Here is a 22,977-nt window from a genome sequence, read left to right as displayed (position 1 = left end):
GGCTGGGTCCTAGACACGAGTGTTTGTTATAAATGATACTGTGGTAGAGTCCCGTGCAAGCCCCCAAAGGCTTAACGCTCCTCGACCGAGAACTGATTCTCTAGGCTTTTCTCCGGATACTTTGCTGGAACAATAGCGAGGCTGCAACACCTACAAGAACTGTTATGTCTTGGTTTCCAATCTGATGCCCGTAGACAGTAAAGAGGAGACTGGAGGCATCACATATGTTTTTACTTATTTTTTTTAAAAAAGGACCTTGACCATCGTCCTTCCAAATATCAGTACGGAGTTTAGCAGCTTGAATCCAAATCTTCCTATGCCTGGATGGTGAGCTTCTGGAATTACCAAAATAATTCCCTTTCATTCCCAATATTTGGATAATTGAAAGAAATTCAGATAACTGAATCTCTCGTCCTTGCGCTTCATACATTGACACACATCATACATTTTGATGTAGTTCTTAAGTAAGGCTCAAATTGTTAGAAGTCCCAAATTGTGAAACTCTACCTCTAAATTTTGTCAAGTGGAGTAAGAGGTCAAATTTACCTCAACAAAGTCATATATTTGAATGTTCCTAGGTAATGCCTAGTGCACTACAACCCGCTCCATGATTAAATATTTTTTTAATACATGGTTCCCATTTTATTATTTTTTTAAGATTTTATTTATTTATTTATTTGACAGAGATCACAAGTAGGCAGAGAGGCAGAAGAGAGAGGGGGGGAAGCAGGCGCCCCGTTGTGCAGAGAGCCCAATGTGGGGCCTGATCCCAGGACCCTGAGATCATGACCTGAGCCGAAGGCAGAGGCTTACTCCTCTGAGCCACCCAGGCACCCCCATGATTAAATATTTTTAAGTCAATCATTAAATTTTTCTTAAACTTATTCTCTGTTCAATATTACTTTTTACTAGGTAGTATTCACTCTTTGGGGGAAGATGATCTATGATTTCATACAAAGGTAACAAAAATAACTGCTTTGTTTCCAGTACTCTCCCTTGATGGGACCCAATATCTTTTGGAGTGTTTTTTGTTGGTGATGGCTTTTCGGGCTGTTTTTTGGGCTTTTGTTTTTGTTTTCTGCCCCAGCCACCACACTGAACTGAAATGCTCAGGGAACAGTGTTTCCCAAGTCTGTTTCTTGGTTAGTAACCCTTAATGCAAAGAGTACAGAGCATGGTTTCTCAAAGCTTGGCACCATTGACAGTTTGGGCTGGGCAGTTTCTTGTTGTTAAGGGCTGTCTTGCCCACTGGAGTATGGATAGCAGCATCCCGATGGCATCCTTTCTTCCCCATTGGTGACAACCAAAACATCTCCAACAGGCAAAACTGCCCCTGGTTGAGAACCAGAGCCCTAAGACATCATTACCTTACCACTGCCTACATCAAAGTTTGTCTGGCCATTTCTATCTCCCTACACTGTAGCCATGAACCAATTCACTCAGTAAATATTTATAAACATGGGTAAAGTTAAATATTTAGTATTGAGGGTATGACACATGTCAGGAAATTGAAACCACAGATTGTAAATTTAAATTATTAAGTTTTGGTGGGCTCAAAGACAATGTCTAACTTCACTGACTTTGCTTAATTTGTATACGATCTTACTTTACTTACACAGTTATTAAGTATTCATAGCCACTCAGGCCCCGACGGACAAGCAGGTAGCAAATCCAATCTGAGGCACAATCTTGCATTCTATGAGGCTACCAAAGAGCATACGATGTGGTGTCTCCCCTCAAGGAACTTCTTCCATCGAGTTGTGGGAATACATGGTAACATATCATTGGATTCTGGGCTGACATTTTGAAGTAAAGTACTCAAGTGTCCTTTTTGGTGGGGGGTAACAAAAGCACACACGAATTTCTTGTCATTTTACTTAAATTAAGAAATATAGAGCACCTGGGTGGCTCAGTTGGTTGAGCAACTGCCTTCAGCTCAGGTCATGATCCTGGAGTTCCGGGATTGAGTCCTACATCGGGCTCCCTGCTCAGCAGGGGGTCTGCTTCTTCCTCTGACCTTCCCCCCTCATGCTCTCTATCTTATTCTCTCTCTCTCTCTCTCAAATAAATAAAATCTTTAAATTAAGAAATATATATACATATATATGAAAAAGCATAACCAAACCACAAGGAACTCCATGTCACAACTCAAGTGATCATGATCAAGTATAATTACGACAACAGATAATTTATTTAATAGCAGTGGTCCTAAATAAGGGTCGGAAAGTTTACTAAGATTTCAAAAGCAGTTTTTTTAAGGAAATGTCTCATAGTTCAGGTCTCAAAATTTAGCATTCAGTCTTCCACAGTCTGGCTCAGAAGGACGTCAGGGAAAGTCACTTCTCAGATAGGTGTAATTCACTTATTTATTAAAATTACACAACTCACTCTTAGGCAGTTGGGAAATTAAAGTAACTGGAAAGAACTTAGGACACAAAAAATTAACAGTGTAACATATAGTAAAGTGAACAATTTAAAGATTCAACAAGAGCAGTGACCTGGAGGTTAGCCAAGCATCAATTAAAAATACAGTGGACCCAGGTGCCTGGGTGGCTCAGTTGGTTAAGCAACTGCCTTCAGCCCAGGTCATGATCCTGGAGTCCTGGGATCGAGTCCCGCATTAGGCTCCCAGCTCCACGGGAAGTCTGCTTCTCCCTCTGACCTTCTCCTCGCTCATGCTCTCTCTCATTGTCTCTCTCTCTCTCAAATAAATAAATAAAATATTAAAAAAAAATCTTAAAAAAAATCAGTGGACCCATTACTAGCCTAGCACTATACTAACCTCAGTGAGCAATTCAAAGGAATAATTCATTCATTCATTCATTCATTCATCACTCATTCATTCAACAAATATCTCCTGAGGGCTTATTATGTGCCACACACTCTTCTAGGCTCTGAGGATACAGCACCGAACAATCCAGACAAAAATCTTGCCCTCAGAAAGCTGACGTTCTACCTGAATAATTTCTAGGTAAGAGAAGCTGGATCTCTGGCCTCAGGGAGTTAATCATCTTGTTGGGCAGACCAAACAAATGAAATTCATGAAATAAGAAGAAAGAACTACAATGTTGACACTACTTCCACCAATATGCAAGAGGAAGAGTATCGAAGGAGGATCTGGAACAATGAGGAAGGTTCAGTGGGGCTGGGACTTGAGATTTAGACCATTGCTACTCAAAGCATCACCTGAGAATCACCTGCACTGGCACCACTTGGGAAACAGTTAGCAATGCAGAATCTTGGGCCCATTCCAGACGTGCTAAATCAAACTCTGCACTTTAAAAAGAATCCTAGGGAACTTCTTTTTTTTTTCTTTAAGATTTTATTTATTTAGGGGTGCCTGGGTGGCTCAGTGGGTTAAGCCTCTGCCTTCGGCTCAGGTCATGATCCCTGGGTCCTGGGATCGAGCCCCACATTCAACTCTCTGCTCAGCAGGGAGCCTGCCTCCTCCTCTCTCTCTCTCTGCCTGCCTCTCCCCCTACTTGTGATCTCTGTCTCAAATAAATAAATAAAATCTTTTTTTAAAAGATTTTATTTATTTATTTGAGACAGAGAGAGAGAGCACAAGCTGGGGGTGAGGCAGAGGGAGAGGGAGAAGCAGACTCTCTGCTGAGCAGGGAGCAGGATGCAGGGGCTCCATCCCAGGACCCTGGGATCATGACCTAAGCCCAAGGCAGACGCCTAGTGACTGAGCCACACAGGAACCCCCAAAGGCAGATGCTTAACCAACTGAGCCACCCAGGTGCCCCGAGAATTCTAGAGAACCTATAAGGACATTAAAGTTTAGGTGGCACTACAGATTTCTGACCAGGCTGGCATTGTTAAGTATGAGCTGGGCTGGTGGAAAATGGAGAGTGGATTGGGGCCTATCATCAGGTTAGAAGTTGTGAGGGCCTGGACATGGGGAACTAGGTGTAAGGAGAATGCAATTATATCCTTTATCATCTGAATGGATAATGAAATGTGATGGCTCTACATGCAATGGAATATTATTCAACCTTGAAAAGGAAGGAAATCCTGCCATTTGTGACAATATGGATGGACTTCAAGGGCATTATGCTAAGGGAAAGAAATCAGAGAGAGAGAGAGAGAGAGAAAGAGCCTAAATACTGAATGATCTAAAAAATACCAAACGTATAGAGAGTAGACTGGTGGTTGGCAGGGGCAGGTGAGAGGGGACATAAGTGAAGGTGGTCAAAGGGTACAAACTTCCAGTTAGAAGATGAGTAAGTTCTTGGGATGTCATGTACAGCATGGTGGCTATAGTTTACAACAATCTATTGTATCCTTGACAGTTGCTAAAAAAGTAAATCTTAAAAGTTAGAGGGACTTGTGTTTGGATTCTCAGCTCTACCACTTCTTAACTGTGTGATATTTGGATCAAATTATTTAACCCACCGAGGTCTTTTCATCACCTGTAAAATGGTGGGGGAGGCAATATGACCTCAGAGGGCCCTTGTAACGATTCAATCTGGTAACGCATATCTAGCACTTGGCAGTCCGAGCACAAAGAAAATGACACCTACTAATAATAATTATATTGATAACAATAAGATGCTATCTTTTGAGAAAGATTCAAAAGCACCAAAACCACCACCACAACAACAACAAAACAAAAGAAACTTTTAGCGAGTGTCTACTAGAGCCCCAACACTGTGTTGGGTATAGACCTATAACAACCCACAATGTAAGGAACTTCATCCTTGTCTTAAATTGGCACTTGGATATGACATTTTAAAATTTAATTAACCCCTGTTGGTCCGCAAAGGTGCCTTCATGATGAGATTTCTGTAATTGTTACTATTATCATTGTTACTGTTATTATCATTAGGGTAGTCTCAAAAGGAGTCCTCTCCCTGCTGGAGTGGAATTTAAGAGCGAGCAGAAGCAAGGAATTGCTGAAACCACGGCTGCGTATATGTCGAGTTCAGTAAGGCGCACTGCTAATGATCCAGTCTCGTTTTCCATACCTCTATCATCCTCATTAATTTTCTGTTGAAGTACTATCTGTTTTCCAATTTCCCTCTCTCTCTCTGTTCCACGTGCAAACTTGGGAAGAGAAGCCCCAGTCTGGCCGCCTTCCACGAACTGACAGCCCAAGAGGCAGGGGTAGCCTCAGGTTCAAGTCACCTGAAGCATGTCTGGGGGCGGGGAATCCAGAACGCCAGCGAGCGGCTACAAATCCGTCCAGAGGCGCCGCCCCACCCGGAGGGGTGGGGGGCAGGGACCCGACTGCGGGAATGAGTCGGGGTCCACCGACTCGGTGGTTTTCCGTGCCTCCACCCTCGACTAGATCGGGGAACCTAGAAGGACTTCCAACACTCCCCAACTTTCAACTCAAGTCGTCTCCGAAGCTGCGTGTGCCCCAGCTTCGAACGCTTGCCTGCAACGTGGCCGCGTCTGGGACGCCCTCCTACCCGCAGGGTCACCCAGACTCCTCCATTCCCTTCCCAGGCCGAGCCGGGTGCCGGGTCCCCCAGCCCCCGGCTTCTCCTCTCCGTGTGCGCGGGGGGAGCCCGCCCCTCCGCCGGCGAGCCCAGCCACAACCCTGCACCGCGAGGAGCCCCGGCGCTCCTGACACCGCCCGGCGGCAGGGCGGGGGCAGGGCCAATGGCGGAACCGCCCCCAACCGCCTCCCGGCCCGGCGGGCGGGTGGCTTGCTGGGGCTCCTCCACCTCCTCTTCCTAAAGCGGCGAGGCGCAGACGGGCGGCATCACTCGAGCCCAGGTCCCGGCCACCGCCACACGCTGCGCCCCGCGTTCGGGAAGAGGAGCGGCGGCGGAGGCGGCGGCAACAGCGGCGGGCGGGCGCCAGAAAGGTAGACTGAGTCCCGGGCAGCCCCGCCGCCAACCGCCCACCCCCCAGCCCGGGGCTACGCGCCACCAGCCCCGTCACCCCACTTCTGTGTGTCCTTCCAGGCCCCGGTCGAAAAGCCTGGGAGGGCCGCCGAGCTACCCCCGGAGGAGGAGCCAGTCCTAGCCCCAGGCGCCGCCGCCGCAGGAACAGTGCTGAGCAGCCGTCGCCTTCATGGCCCACTCACCGGTGGCTGTCCAAGTTCCCGGGATGCAGGTGAGGAAGCCCAGGCCGCCGCTGCCGACCACGTGACTGCCCCGGAGCCCCGTGCGCGGTCCCCGGCCGCCAGAGGCGGCCCCGGGACTCTCCTGACGGCAGGGCCGAGCGCAGGGGCCAGGTGACCGTGGAGTAGGGCTCGAAGCGTTTCCCGGCGTTTCGGCTAGCTGGTGCACTGCGCGGGAGGCTAGCTGGTGCACTGCGCGGGGAGGGCGGGGAGGGACCCAGCGCGCGGCGAGGTGCGGGGGGAGGGGGCGGGGGAGCATAAAAATAGGCCAGATCCAGACACCTGCGCCTGCAGAGCTTGGTCCGGCTGGGGAGTGGAGGTGGGAGGTCTTAACCTGGGAGAGATGGAGGTGTTTCGGAATTTGTGGGGTAAAACGCAAGTCGTGCCCCCCCCCGCACACACACACGTTGGGGCGGAGCAAGACAAGGGGGTGTCGGTGGCGGCGGCATTGAATTAGGCTCTTCCTGTGTTCGTAGAGTGAAGAGCGAGGTGGCTTCTTTTCCCCTTTTGCTGTTGCTTCTTAAGGGCGAAGCTCTGTCTTGCTCCCCCCACCTGGCCTAGCCCATAGTGTGGCGTGAGAAATGCAGGGTCCTGTGTCAGAGTGGCCAAGGTGATGACTCCCCAGCCCCCCCCCCCCCACCCACCCACCCCCGCCTTTCCTACAAGAGACTGTTGCATGTGGTTGAAGGAAGCTTTTTGTCCTGGACAAGGGACTAATGATTGGGACCCATCTCCTTACTCCAGATTTACCCAGACCCCTCCCCCCCGTTATATTTTTATTTTTATTCAAGAAGAAATAAGCGATGTGTCCCTACACTTTTTACGCGGTTAGGTTTTTAAACTGGTCCATTTCAAGCTATCTACTAAATGTTACTCAGATCTACTAACTTTTAAGCATTCACTTTTTTTTCCCTTTGCTAAATAGTCTAAACAACCCATTTGTGAACAGATCAGAGACTAGAAACCCTAAAGCCTCAGTCCCTCATTATCTTTTAAAAATGTGAAAGCAGACTTTTTCAAGTTCAGAAAACACGCTTAGAAAAAAACAAAAAACACGCTTAGAGTAGTAAATAGACACCTTATGTTTCTAGTAAAAAATAAAGCGCTGTGGATTGGGGACTCAGTTTACTAATCGATGCATGGAATTCATCCTTTTTTTTTTTTAGCAATAGGTCATATTTTATGCATGGTCACAAAAAAGTAATTTTAAAAATACTTAATCACAAAAGGACCATTTGTGTGGGACATACATCAATCCTAGGACTCCCGTGTGTACTAAGCACCAGGCCTTTTAGCTGAGTATAGAGCATGTCTGTGTTGAGTCCCAGGAAGTCGGTGTGTATTTAATAAAGAGAGAGAGAGGGAGGGAGGAAGAAAAAGGGAAATGAGAAATATTGGGGCTTTTTAAAAGGTTAATCCATTCAGGCTTTACAGAATGCTTCAAACTTTTTTCTGAGGCCACCCCCCTCCCTGCCTCGCTCATTCCCCTATCCACCCTGCCCCACACCCCATTCATTCAGTCTGCCTTTGGTTTAGCCAGAGATTAGTCGTTTGCAATACTAACTCCCAATTTTGCCCCGTCTGATGTGGAAGAAGTGCGAAAAACTTCTCACCCTGCTCTGCTTTCCTTTATGTGGAGAGTAGAACGGTACAGATGGAAAGTTTGTCTCTGGGGGTCTCCATGCTTGTCTCCATTGTGTGCGCCTGCGTCAGCACAGAGAGTGCCTCGCGTTCATCAAGTTTGCGATTCTGGGGAACTCTGTGTGCTAAGGAGAAAATGGTTTCTGGTCCTTACTTGATTTGTGTTTATTTGATTTATATGGCTTAGGACCTGCGTGCTGTTCAGTATTTCTTAATGTTCCCTGCTTTAATTATCGGAGTTCCCTATCTCTTGAACTTTAAAATCTTAATTAAGGTAGTTTAGAATGTGAATCACATCTTTTAATTTACAAGTTCTGCTGTTCACTGTATGCCTTCTCAAGGTTGTGGTTACTTTGTCCCACATTATTTGGGGAGGGCAGTCATCTCCATATTAGCAAAGAAGAGAGGGATATTTGTCACTTTCTCCATTGTAATGAAATGGTAAATTCTTAGCTGCTTATTTCTACTTTATTTGTAGGTGTAGTTCTTAAGCATTTGAGCAACACAAAAGTTTTCCACTGTTAAAATTGTACGGTACCCTAAAAATAAATTTGATGGCATTCAGTGTGACTCTTGAGCCTAGACTACTTTGACTATTCTTTTGTTCCCAAATACTGCAGATGAGATGCAGAAATATATCATGAGCTTGTAAAATTCTCCTGGACTTTTGTTCAAGACTTAGGAGCAACTTTTAAACCCTTAGAATAGTAAGAAAACTTGAGTAAGCCATGTGTTCTTGAAATTAATGTATAGTATTTCCACAAGTCAGGGTGAAGTGGTTGACCGGCCTATAACTTTTTAACAGTTTATTTTAGAGAATTATGAAGATTGATGGAAAAAATGATTTTTCCAGAAATAAAAACAAAATTACTTTATCCGCAGTGTTTTTCTCCCCCTGAGGAGAGACATGAAGTAGAAGCCGAGCTACCTGTTCTATCACTTAAGACTTCAGCATTCCTGACTTTCAAACAAAGAAATTTCTGTTGCCACTAGTTTAAAATAGAAAAGAAACTTGGAGTGACGAAAGAAAATCCAGGATTTGGTCCAGTTCAAACTCTTCCTTATGAATTAGTTATTCAAACTCATATTGTTGATGTTTCTTAATATTGTGGGAATGAACATTTTTGCCCTCTTACACCAAATGTTGAGGGTATGAATTTGTTTTGTACTTAATTTGTGCTTACTTTGTTAGTGTATACCTAAAGGAATTTTCCATACCAGGAGCTAAACTCTTGAAAAATATTTAAAGCACAACTTTAAAAAAAATAATAAACCAATAAACCTGTTTCTTTCCACTCAAATATTTACTCTTTAATGATTTAAAACATATTTTTCTTTGAAGTTTTCAGTTATAAGTTACACTTAAGTTTAAGATATTTTCCCTTAGAACCTGCATTAGTGTTTATTAGGCAAGTATTCTAAATTGGTTGTTAAATCTTCCATAAAATGTAGGTGGGAGAATAAAGTTAAATGTTGACTTGGAGTACTCAGTGGTATTATGTTATGCTTTATGTTAGGTCTCTTGTGAAAGCTTTTTAAAGTTTCTATTAAAGAATTTTAAAAGTAGCCTTCATCTATCCTTAAGTATGATAAAGGTGGTATGGTTTTGGTTTTTGGTTTTGGGGTTTTTTGCTTTGTTTTTAAGTCCTCTCCACACCCAGCGTGGAGCCCAGTGTAGGGCTTGAAGTCAATGACCCTGAGATCAACAGTCAGATTCTTAACTGCCTGAGCTACCCAGGCACCCCTAGGTGGGACAGTTTTTAAGCAGTTATTAATTGAGATGTGAAATGGAAATGAAGTTTAAGAATTAATGAACACTTTATTAAAGACTTTTATCAAAGAGATGGAAAACACTGTCTTGCATTGCTGAACTTCATTATTGGGTTCTGGGAAGGACACAGAATTATACTACATGATCTCTAGCCCTTGAAGGTCCTACAATGTTGAGGAGTTAAATCTAGTGCATGAAATATAAAATAATAAAAATTATTCTAGAATAGAACTTACTGACTGGAGGAGTTGAAGGCTTACAGAAGGTAAACTAACCGCTAAGGATTATTGGGGTCCATATTGGGGAGGGTGTTTCCAGGCAGGGATGTACCCTGAGCAAAGGCATGTAGACAGGGAAAAGCGCAACCCCCACAAGTGCGCATGCACACAGAATCTTTGAGAGCGAGATAAAATCATTTGGATTATGATGAATTCCTCTAGAATAATAAGAGTTGAGATTGCAAAACATGATTGGGTCTAGATCATGGTGGTTCTTGAATTCTAAGGACGGACTCTGGCCTTTAGACTGGCTGTGAAACTTCTCTAAGTAAAGGAGGCTTGGTGAACAGTTATATATAGAAAGAGAAATCCCAAGATGGGGTGAACTGATGACATGGAGGTTTGAGAGTCTTGAGGCAGTTGGATCTGCTGAGGCTGTTTCAGGGGGATGATCATAACCTGTACAGAGGCAGTGGACCTTGCATTGACTGATTGCTTTCCATATGCCCAGTACTATGAAGAAAAAGATATGATTTCTAGACTTAATAATTAGCTAATTACAGAAGGAGGCATCAAAGGTGTTGTGGTGTTGAATATGGGAAACTGGGAGTTACAGTACATATATGAAAGAAATTGGAAAATTAAGAGGAAGAGCCAGGTCTGGTAGGAAGTTAATGATTTCTGTTCTACAGTTGGGAAGTTTGAGGTAACAATGAGATGATGAAGTGAAAATGTGGAACAGTAGTCTATTACCTTGATTGTGGTGATGGTTTCACAGGTGTACATGTATGTCCAAACTCATGAAATTGTATGCATGAAATATGTACAATTTTTTGGTACCACAATATACCTTAATAAGTCTGTTTTTAAAAAAAATGTCTTGATTTCTGCTCAGGTCATGATCTTAGGGTTCTGGGACTGAACCCCGCATCTGGCTCCACACTCAGCGGGGAGTCTGCTTTAAACGTTCTCTCCTCTCCCTATGCCCCTTCCCCCAATAAATAAATAATTTTTTTTAATGTCCAAAAAATATTTGAAGATACAGATCTGGAGCTTTAGTCATTCATCAGGCATTTACTGAGCATTTATTATATGCCAGTCTCTCTACTTGAAACTGAAAAGGAGCCACCAAGAAGGGAGAAGTTGCTAAGGCCAGAGAGAGTATGTGGTGGTTGTGGGCCCTCACGAGATAGGAAGCGTAAGTGGGGGACTAGCTTGTAAGAAAAGGAGGGGTGACTTCAAGATGCATGGGAGGATGAGAAAATGTGTCAGCACCAAGAAGGGGTTAACTGGGGGCAATCCTTTAACTAACTCTGATCTTGAAGAAAGTTGGAGAGGAATTCAGCTTGGTGCCACAGTCTAGTATGTGTAGTTCTTACCTCCCTCACACCTTCCGAAGGTGTAATTTGAGCTTTGCAGTTTGAGGTGGAAAGAGTTTTAAAAGCATTGGCTTCGATTGATAAAGCCATACCATTGTCCTTATTGATGAGTGGTTGATACAGAAAAGTTGAATATGCTAATGATACTGGCTAAGACCAACTGGAACAGAATAATCAGAAACAACTATTAGCTAGGAGAGTTGGAGGTGGGTGAAAGGTGTGGAGTTAGAGGGCCAGGGGCTAGAGGGAGAGTAACAGGAATGGGGATGGTAGGATACGTGTCTTGAACACTAATGAGGATCTGGAAATGGCACTTGAGGACAGAGGTCCATAATGTATGTCCCTTGCTTGAGTCGTAGAAAATAAGAGAACATAATTTAACTGGTACTTAGGAACCTATGGACATCATGATACTGTGTTTTTTATTCTGCCTTTTATTTATTCAGTGACCTTGAGTAAATCATCTCCAAAATGGGGAATAATAAAAGCTGCATTTCCTTTGCTTCAATGAGCTGTTATTAGGATGAATTAACTGCCATCTGCGGGGTATATTTCGAGCCCCTTTATAAAAGGTGTTATGATGTATATGGGCTGTTCATCCTGCAAAACAATGCTAGACTAATCACATGAAAACACTCTCATTATCTTATCTCTCTCCTACTTGATAACCCACATTTTTCTGTTGAAATCCTGTCTTCCTCTTCTCTTCCCCACACTACCAGTACCATACCCAAAGTCTTCTGCTCAGCTTTCCAGACTTTTCTGTTATCTGGCTCTGGTCTACCGCTGCAAACTTTGCATTATCACTATTTCCCCGGCAAGAAATCCCTTTTGTTCCACCATGCCACTTACCTTTTAGCAATTACTGGCTGACCAGATGCTACCTGATTCTCAAGGTCCGCAAACTTACTATCTCCGTGAACTTTGCCTGAGTGGTCCAGGCTACATAAATCTCTGGTATTTCCAGGCACCCATTATATCTCTTGTCAGTAGTATGCAGTCCAGTCCTTGCTTCATACACTGCCTTAGATTTTCTCTAACATACTTGTCTTTCAAACGGGGTTGTAAATTTCTTGAATTTTACTTTTTCATACTTTATTTATATTATACTTTACTATATTTATATTTTACTTTTATTTATGTCACTAGGCATGAATTGTATGTAAAATTGTTGGCTAATGAGTTCCATATAGACTAAACTTTTCTAACTTTTTTTCCATTCTGTGTCTTTGAGTATATTGTGTAATGCTTGAATTCTTAACAGATCATGGAGGCTGATTTATGTGTATACGATGTAGACTTTTTGTACTTACTAAAATGATTTTAATACATTATATGTAACATGTCTGGCAACCTATACTTCTAACTAATCAGCTGTCCACACAAGGAAATTCTCATTTCTCTTTCCAGGGCCTTTGAGTGAAAAAGGAAACTCGTTGCTTTTCTTGTAACTTGGGCTGATTGCAGACAAATTTGTGTCTTTATGAGAAATTAACCATTTGTCTTTTCTCTCTGTTCCTCTCCCCACCCCACCGTCCTCAAAAGGCAAACAAATAAATAAAAGAAATTGTTTTGCTTCTCTGTCCCAGCTGTCACATTAGAAAGAATCTGATAAATTACATATTAAGGTATTTTTAGTATATGTGCTGCCGAAGCGAGCACTTAAGGTATTTTTGATTAATGGCTCAGTGAATGACCTCTCCCGTGGATGTTCTCATTTTACAGGGAATAATGTCTAAAAAATAAAAAAAGGAAATCCAGTAGTAGCACCTTAGATAGCTTGATGGTTGTTTTTGACTGAACCGTGCCTTCTGAATGAGTGATGGTTTTATTCATCTTATTTGTTGCTAGAAAATGGAATTAGGAGAACAAATTTAACAGCGGCAAACTGCTTTTCATTTCTTGTCATTAAGACCCAAACAATTTTCACCACAGGTACATGTAAAGAAATGTCTCTGGAAGAAAGCCGTGAGGTAATTTTGCTTTTAAGAGAACAAAAATCAATAAAATAGGCACTACTAAAATTTGGACTCCCATCTTACGTATGTTTCTCATTTTGTCATCTGCCATTTTAGACTACAGTGTTACATGGTCATCTTTGAATTAATGCTTGTGAAATCAAACATTTAAAAAAATATATTGACTAATCTGGGGCGCCTGGGTGGCTCAGTCCGTTAAGTGTCTGCCTTCAGCTCCAGATCATGATCTTGGAGTCCTGGGATCGAGCACCGTGTCTGGCTCCCTGCTCACTGGGGTGTCTGCTGCTCCCTCTCCCTCTGCTTCTCCTTGTACTCTGTCTCTCTCTCAAATAAATAAATAAAATCTTTTAAAAAATATATATTGACTAATTCCTCTCAGTAGTCCTGTGAGGTAGGAAGAGCTATCCACTCGGAAAATGCCTTTACATTTGGATTTTAAAGCAAAACACATTGCTAGCCAGCTCTACCCATCATCCTCTTTGATGTCACTCCCCCAGATCCCATGTAATTCAGGCGGTTTACTTGACATGCCCATTCAGAGAAGCCAGGAAACCTAGTGCAGCCTGATCCCGTCCTTCTCCTCTATTCCTGCCTCTGTCTCCGCACCACCTGTCACCAGCATTTACCTAACTGGGGATGGAGCTACACACCCCCCTCTCAGCCTGTTCTGGACTTGTTCCAGCATTTCCCTGACTGTACCCTGCTGGCCTTTCTTTTCCTTCATTTATCATACATACCATCATGGATTAAAATGATCCGTGTCCTGAAATATCAGATTAGTCATTGGTATGGCATAGCTTCGGCTCTTCTAGCAAAATGAGAACAGAATTGTGGTTCATACGTCCTGAGAAACTAACGCAAGCAAAATTGCAGACAGCTTTAGGTGAAAGAGTTGAAAATACTCTCTTTTTTTAAAGATTTTATTTATTCATTTGAGAGGGAAAGAGATGGAAAGAACACAGGCACGGGGAGAGGTGGAGGGAGAAGGAGAAGCAGACTCCTATCTGAGCTAGGAGCTCAGTGAGCAGGGACTTGATCCCTGGACCTGGAGCTCATGACCTGAGCTGAAGACAGATGCTCAACCATCTGAGCCACCCAGGAGCCCAGAAATACTCTTTTTTTTTTTAAAGTGGCTACTTTCCTCCTCTTCGGTCAAGTCACTTCGAAAATGTGCTGCTGAGGAAATGGAAGACATTATATTTTTGTCTTTTTCTCACGAAAAACCTTTACGGGAAAAACTTTCCAGTCGTTCTTTGTGATCCTGGTAGCAGATTGTGTGTTCTTTGTGGTGTTTTTCTGCCCTCTCCTCCTTTCACCTGTTTAAAAAGTACGTAGGGAAAAGAAACCTGTGTAAAACCCTATCAATTTTAAATGCAAAGGACAGAGAAAAGTAGTGTTCAAATCAGCCACCATTGGAATTTTCAGTTTGTTCATTACAGAACAATAGGGTGTCTAGCTGAAGAGTAACAGTTGCTTTGAATTACAGAAACAGCTCACCAGTACCAACCTAATGAAGTTTTACTGGATTTGAAATCCATACCACACTAGATATGTTAGGGAATTTCAAAGCATACTAGTGAATTACTCTACCAGGTTTCAATAGTGCCTGGTAACACAATCCTAGGAGTGAATTTTTGGCAGGTGGAGGAAATACTTCAAGGACATCTAGACGCATCCAGATTTTTTTCTTTGAAAATGCATTTTTGAGTTGCTCTGTTAGTGCCCGTTTCATCCCCCTCCCCCCAGCTTTCCATTAAACCTTTGGCTTTGCAACATATCACTTTACAGTATGTTATATTAAGCTAATATAATGATGCAGTGTCATATAAATAACACAGCAGTGGGTGACGGGGAAGGGATAGACAACACAGATCATCAGGTGGGGCATAAGTTGTTTTTATAAATGCAAGAAAATTTGGGGAAGCCAAGCCAGTAGAAACCATAAAGTCATTATTTCTTCCCAGAGCCTCTACCTCCTCGTTGTCACTGCCTACTAGACCTGGGAAAGTTTCTGGACTCCCTGGTCTCAATTTCCTGCTGCCTGCCTTCACTCTGAGCAGAAACACAAAAGAAACCAATCAGCAAAGCATGCACACATGCTACTAAGTATGGTGACAGAAAATAGAACTTTGACCTCTTGTGGTTAAGGAGACTACAGTCAGTGTGTCTGGCGGCCTCAGTGTGTCTGGCGGCCTCAGGGAAAGAAGCATTTTTCAAATATATGCTTTTAAAGTGCTACTGACCCCATGGGAAGAACAGTTAGCAAGCTCATTAATTAGGGTCCTGTTTGTTTCTGTAGTTTTAGTTTAAATCCTTTGTTCGAACTTTTTAGCTCTGAGCTTTCCTATGTGTTAATGGTAACATATTAGACTTTCCCAGGTTGGACACTGGTGATCCAGGTTTAATGTTTTTCCGCCCTTAGTTGTCATGAAACAACTGGGTGTGATTTAAGTTCGAAAATTATCAGCAACAAAGTTTGGAAGGCCTACTTTGCGTAGGACATGGTACTTGAAGCCTATTTTTGAGATACAGAAAGTATAAAAAAGAATCCCAGGCCTGGAGAAGTTTTTGCTGTACCTGGAGAGACTAGACACCTAGTCACCTTAAAGACTAGACACCTTTAGAAAGCTGGCAATGTGGAACAGTGGCGATGAATCGCAAATGGGATAGAAACTGATTCAGGAGCATTCCAGGGTAGAGCAGACTAAGGAAGGGAATGGTCATTTATAGGATGCCATTAAAGGAGAACAGGAGATAACGCAAGGAAAAAGATACAAAGGGAGAACGCACCAGGTTCCCTCCATCACAGATTTGAGGTAGGTGCCACTGGCATGAACTCTTAGGGCCAAACTGTGATAGGCCTTGAATGCCAGACTGAGACAGTTTTGTTTTTTCTTTAAACTCAGTCTACAACAAGGACATTTTCAGCAAGAAAGTGAAGTGATGAAAGCAGTGGTTATTTCGTTTGTTCTTTGTTTTTGGAAAGTTGCGTTAAGCTTCCAACCCAACAGGATGGTTTAGAGAGGGGGTAGGCTGGATATAATCAGCAGATGTTGAAATACCCCAGGCTTTCGTTAGCAAGGGTTTGATTTAGGGCAGTGATGGTCCCACTTGAGCATGCAGCAGAACCACCTGGAGGGTTTGCTAGACTGCTGGGCCCCATGGCCAGAATTTCTGATTCTGTAGGTCTGCACTGGGGCCTGTGTGTTTGCATTTCTAACGCATTCCTAGTTGCTCCATTTATCTGGCGACCACTCTGAGCACCACTCAAGACGAACAGACCTTGATGAGTAATTTGGTATGGAAAGGAGAGAAACATGATGGGAGGAGCTGAAAGCAACTTTGTGTTGGAAGTGCTACAACTTGGCAAAATCTCAGTGTCACCCATCACTTCTGTTTTCCTTGATCTAGGTAGATTTGAAAACTCAGTCAGTACTCTTTTTTTTTTTTTTATTTTTTCAGCATAACAGTATTCATTATTTTTGCACCACACCCAGTGCTCCATGCAATCCGTGCCCTCTACAATACCCACCACCTGGTGCCCCCAACCTCCCACCCCCCACCCCTTCAAAATTCTCAGATCGTTTTTCAGAGTCCATAGTCTCTCATGGTTCACCTCCCCTTCCAATTTCCCTCAACTCCCTTCTCCTCTCCATCTCCCCTTGTCCTCCATGCTATTTGTTATGCTCCACAAATAAGTGAAACCATATGATAATTGACTCTCTCTGCTTGTCAGTCAGTACTCTTATCTTCAAATGCAAATACGTTTATCAAGAACATGAAACCTATTTATGCTTGTAGTTGTGAAAATGCAACTTGTCAAATAAAATCTTTAAAAAAAAAAAAAAAAAAGGGCGCCTGGGTGGCTCAGTGGGTTAAGCCGCTGCCTTCGGCTCAGGTCATGGTCCCAGGGTCCTGGGATGGAGCCCCCCATCAGGCTCTCTGCTCAGCGGGGAGCCTGCTTCCTCCTCTCTCTCTCTGCCTGCCTCTCTGCCTACTTGTGATCTCTGTCTGTCAAATAAATAAATAAAATCTTAAAGAATATTGATGCATCATATCAATTTTTATTGTTCAGAATCCCCCCCTTTTTTTTCCGCCCTGCTATTGCCCCCTCCCCTCCCCAAAAATACTCTGCTGGATGTAATAACTCTGGGCTGCTATTATGTCAAAAAATGCCCATTCGTGGTCCTGACAGTCCAAAGCCAACTTGTGCTTACATATGTAAATTCCTGGGGTGGGGAGAGGAAGTTACTTCTGAAACGTTAAGGAAATACCAATTCCTAAATGGCCTTTCTGGGTCCAGCTATTGCTCTCTAAATTGTTCTCTCTACCTGTCAGATTAATATATTCCCATTTGCCAACAGGTACCATGTAGAGCAGCTCAGAGCTTAGTTTAAACAAAGGATTAGGAATGAAAATAAAAGAAGCAAATAGGGCCTGCTTAATGAGTTTGCCAACACCAAACGATGTGAGCAAACTTGATTGTGCACCTCATTCCGTGGCCTTGGATCTAAATCACTTTTCAATTTCTAAAATGAACACAAAACCAACAGAAACAAAATTATCCTTCAGAATCAAAGATTTGCCTCCAATGCCCATGTTCAAAAGCATGTACAGAAGACGTATTACCTCTGAACACATTTAAAGCCATGATTATCATGAAGATCAATTCCTTGGGTCCCTAGGTAACTTGCTCCCCCTTGAGGGAATTCAGTTTCTTTGGGTGTAAAAATTCCTGTACTTTTACCTTATACTTCTTACCTCTTATGTGCTGTCTCTTTTCCAGGATACTTAGTTACTCTTGTGACCCATTTTTTTCATGCTTCTGGGTAGTAGATTAACTTTTTGTTGAAGAAAATTGATAGGGGTTGTATATATGCACTCACAATTTGTATTGTACACAAAGTGTATTCTTCTCTTCAAGAAGATGAGGCTCAGTGTTTGCCATGGAATTTTTAATTTTTAATTAATTAACTTTTAATTAATTTTTAATCAAAAAAATTTTTAATTTTTTATCAATTCTAGACATAACTGTTTTAGAAGGTAGAAAAGTGGGGTACGCGGGTGGCTCAGTTGGTTAAGCATCTGACTTCCGACTCAGGTCACAATCTCGGGGCCCTGGAATGGAGCCCCGCCTCAGACTCCCCACTCAGCAGGGAATCTGCTTGTCCTTCTCCCTCTGCCCCTTGTCTGCCCCGCTCTTCCATGTAAATAAATAAAATCTTTTTAGAGGGTATGTGCTATGGTGAGTGCTGTGAAGAGTGTAAGTCTGATAATTCACAGATCTGTACCCCTGGGGCTAATAATACATTATATGTTAATTTAAAAAAGGAAAAAAATAGGCAATAAATTCTAAAACGTAAAAAGTAGAAAAGTGCATTGTTGAAATAAAAAATGAATAAATGTTAGGATGGTCACTAAAGTCAAAAAGCAGGAAATTACTATTTGGCAGTATCATTTAAGAGGGTCTGTGTATGGGGCACCTGGCTGGCTCAGTTGGTAGAATGTGCGACTCTTGATCTGAGGGTTGTGAGTTTGAGCCCCATGTTGGGTATAGAGATTACTTAAAACAATTTCTTTAAAGAATTAAAAAAGTTCTGTGTAGGGGCGCCTGGGTGGCTCATTGGGTTTAAAGCCTCTGCCTTTGGCTCCGGTCATGATCTCAGGGTCTTGGGATCCAGCCCCGAATCGGGCTCTCTGCTCAGCAGGGAGCCTGCTTCCTCCTATCTCTCTCTCTCTCTCTCTGCCTCTCTGCCTACTTGTGATCTCTATCTGTCAAATAAATAAATAAAATCTTTAAAAAAACTGTTTAAAAAAAAAAAGTTCTGTGTATAAGGGGAATTTAGGGGGCGCCTGGGTGGCTCAGTGGGTTAAAGCCTCTGCCTTCAGCTCAGGTCATGATCCCAGGGTCCTGGGATCGAGCCCCATATCAGGCTCTCTGCTCAGCAGGAAGCCTGCTTCCTCCTCTCTCTCTGCCTGCATCTCTGCCTACTTGTGATCTCTGTCTGTCCAATAAATAAATAAAATATTTTTTAAAAATAAGGGGAATTCAGTAAAATACATGTAAAAAATATGTGCTCGGTAACATGATATCCGTGGATTTGCTAAATATTTTTATTAGATAGAAAATATGTAGAATTCTTTACCGTCTTTCAAAATATTTACTCTAAATACGTATGTATATGTGTGCCTTTGTCTAAATATGTAACAGGGTTATCGGGATGCAACACATGCTACATTTTTATCATGGCTAGTTCTTTCTGCTTTTACTGCTTAAACTATTATTATTCCTGAAGACATTGGGCTCACAGCAGTCTGTTCCATATAGGATACAGATCATGGGAAGTGACTTTTAATGAAATCCAATACCAGTGTTAAGATGTTTTAGTGAATTAGGGTTGAGTTGAGCATTACAAAGGATTATATTTATCAAGATTCTCAGTTCTCTGCTTAATTTCTCCCATAGAATAGTTTTACAGAGCGTCATTGCATCAAAGGAATTGCTTAGGATAAATAAATACCAATCGGTTTACCTGTGAGTAAAATCAGAGTCATGTGGGTAGTATGCAAATGACTTCTGGTTAACAGAAACTTGTGATCATTGTGTGTAAGCTCTTATTTTGAAGCTAAAATTGCTATAAGTCCTTTACACTATAGATTCTGAGGTGATAGGGAACGGAGGAGATGGGACCTCAGATTCTGTTTCAGGGACCAATAAAATCTTGTACCCAGAGAGCTGCTTTTTTTTTTTTTTTAAACTATTTATCTCTTCATGAAAAATGTGGCTGTCACTGAAAGATCTTTTTTCCTCTGTCACAGCTTTCCAAAGGGCACATAAAATGAAAACGTGGGATTTAACTAGTTAAATAATGAATCAGTTTCGAGGATTTAGCATAAGTGACACTCCATGGTCGTCCTTTTGGACTGTGATTTCTGGTAATGGCAAGTGGAAAAAAAAAAAACAAAACTATTAACCGCTGTTGCTATGGCTCTATCTGCTGAGTTTCAGGCATCGTTTTGGAGGCTGCAGTGCAAACCCTGCTTGAGGAAGGTAGAATTTCATAATACCAGAGGCTTCCTGCTGCCTCACGAGCAGACAGAAAATGTAGGTGAGGGGAAAGGTGTGGACTCTGGAAGAAGAGAAAGACAGTATTTCCAAGGAAGGGGAAAAAAGTAGCCTCTCACTTTAAAGATTTCGAATTCTCTCTCTGTTTTTGAGAATGGGAAATTTCTCTACTTTCTGCAGAGAGGAGAAAAAACTAACAGAAAAGGAAATTGGGGAGGTAATAGTCATTCATTTCTTTCTTGTTGCTTATGACTTCTGTGATAAAAGTTACATTTAATAATTGATTTGCTGTGGCAAGGGACCATATGTAAAGAGTCTTTTGGGTCAGGAGAAAGCTTGTGAAAGATCTGGGGGGGGGGGAAGAGCTGACATCGTAGGGATGGGGAGTTCAGCTGCTTTTCTGTTTAAGATTTGCAATTTTGATGGCATGTGTACTCGGCCAATAAATTGTTTCTAGACACTTGGAGTCGTTTTGCGTGGCCTTTTACTTTTTTCCTTCTGTAGGCAAAATGAATACCTTTCATTAACAAGGAAAAGCGCTAGATTATCACTGGGTTATATTTGGCTCATTTGGACTGTTATTTGGGTGGGGCGGGGAGCAAGGCTAAAGAGAAGGAAGCTTCTTTCAAATGACTGGGTTTGATATTATTGTTCCTTTTCCAGTAGGTGCTGGCCTTAAAAGTCTCCTTCAGGGAGGGAATGATTAAAACAGTTCTTTGGAGCATTGCAAGGCTGAGTGGCATCTCAGATTTACTTTAAAATAAGTTTGCTTAATGACTTTTTAGCACTACTTGATTTATGTCTTGGCTAAGAGAAGAGTTCTAAGTGGTATGTAGTCCAGTTGGTTTTTTTCTAAGAACACTTACTGGTACTGAATACCATGTGTTTCTATTGTTGGCTTTTAACTTCTCAGGAGTTTAAAAGGTATAAATGTTCTCATACCTAAAAACCCAACGAAGATTGTTTTCTGTTCAGGGATTACAACCTCCCCCCACCCCAGGTTCCCTGGTTCCCCCACATGCCAAGGTGCTTTGGGAGAGTCCCATCCGTGTAACTAGGAGCGTTTTCATTTCTCTTGTGTGTCTTTTTTGAGCACAGTGTGTCACACAGCGATGGTATAAGTACGATCCTGATTGAAAGACGAAGCACAGTTTTAGACGATTTTTGAAAAACTCCTCTAACTGGAAAGATGATCTGTGTATTGTGAAAGAATATTTTTATTTAATATGGGCAGGTTGTTCCAGAGCTTGAGAATTTAACGATTTTTTTTTTTTTCCTGCTAAGACACTAAGTTATTTCCCCCTAGGTACTAGAATGAGGAATGTAGTGTATTCTGTTCCTCTATACTATGAAACCATGCCTGCATGGCTGTCCTCGAATGTAAAGTGAGATCTGAAACTGTGAATGTGGGGGATTCTGCTCGGGAGGCTGGACTAGGGTTATTGTTTACAAAGATAAAGCATGTGTGACTGTGTATATATGGAAGGAATCAGGTACCTGTTCCAAACACATTTTGAATTAGATGTAATTAATTTTCTACTGAGGCAATTAATGTATAATTACTTTGCTTCTGTGTGTAATTATAGTGAGGCTGTAGTGTTTGGCTTATGCTTTGGACAAAAGTTTCTAGAAACTTTTGGATTTTATCTTCCCTGCGTTAAATATTTTTGAATGCCTGTGTCTTTTGAAAATAATAGCGATCATCTTCTTCCAGTAGTGTTTTTGGACCTTTGTTAATCCAATGCAGCCTTTCTCAACCAGGGTTGTCATCTGAACCACAAAGCCGAGAAAAGGATTTAAGTTAATGTTTTCTCAAGCTAAGACTATTCTAGATGTATTAGGGCAGAGTTTATGTATTACATACATCCAGTGGATTCCTTAAAGCAGCTGTGGGAGAACTGTAGCCAAGGGCCAAGCCCCACCTCCAGCCTGTTTGTGTGTAGCCTCCAACCTAAAAAATATTTTTTCATGTTTTTAAAGAGTCTTTGAATGAGAAGAGGCATATGTGACAGGGGCCACAAAATGTACCTTGCCCACAAAGCTTGAGACATTTACTGTTTGGCCCTTTACAGAATAGTACACTGACCGCTGTCTTAGGTTATGGGACCACACTGAAATTGCTGATCTAAATAAAGGAAACATTTTATAGCATTTGCTCGGAGGTTAGGGATACAGTAAGATAATAGGAAAGTTGCTCTTTATGAAAGTAACTGACTTATGTATTGATCCCATTACTGTGATGCTAAATAGATAGACATTTTTGTTTGTTTTCTAGGCAGAAATTTTTGTGGTTGAATTATATGGAAAGTTGTATTGATAATGATAATACAAATTATATGTGTGTGTGTATGTATACAGATAGATTTTAATATTTTTCTTAGTCTCTAAAGCAAGAAAATAAAAGTGGGAGGATTTCATATAGGAACATCGTAGAAGGCACTGATTGCTTTCATCACTATTTTAAATTAAAGGGTGGTATCTGTTAGAGAAAAATGAATAGAGTGCTGAGTGTCAGACATAATCACATTTGTTTCCTCCTTGTAACTGAATGAGTGCCTTCACCCTACAATTAACGTCTCAGGTTTGTCAGCAGTAAGGAGAATAGTACTTAATCAAAAATGCATTAAAATTATTAGATCATAGCATATGAAATAATCAGGCTCTACCAAATGCTGCTTAACTACTTGATTTAGTGGGGGAGGTGCTATCGGCCATAAAATATATATTGGTAAATCACAGAATTATCAAGGGAGAAAAAGACTAGCAGGCATTACTTGTAATTTGCTGCTGATTTCTTTTATCTCCATATTCAGTTAATCATGAAGATCTATGAGGGCGTCACCCCTC

General features: G+C 42.0%; 1 protein-coding gene across 1 annotated transcript in view; it reads left to right on the top strand.

Annotated features, from left to right (window-relative positions):
* Positions 1-5,635: 5,635 nt before the first annotated feature.
* Positions 5,636-22,977, top strand: part of STK26 (serine/threonine kinase 26) — a 53,243-nt gene continuing 35,901 nt past the window's right edge. The window contains exons 1-2 of the mRNA XM_047716178.1: positions 5,636-5,818; positions 5,919-6,069. Coding sequence (XP_047572134.1) covers positions 6,028-6,069 — 42 coding nt within the window. The 5' untranslated portion in view covers positions 5,636-5,818; positions 5,919-6,027. The remainder of the gene's footprint in view (positions 5,819-5,918; positions 6,070-22,977) is intronic.

The sequence above is a fragment of the Lutra lutra genome, chromosome X (assembly GCF_902655055.1).
Source record: "Lutra lutra chromosome X, mLutLut1.2, whole genome shotgun sequence".
Classification (NCBI taxonomy): domain Eukaryota; kingdom Metazoa; phylum Chordata; class Mammalia; order Carnivora; family Mustelidae; genus Lutra; species Lutra lutra.
This window is presented reverse-complemented; position numbering and strand designations above follow the sequence as displayed.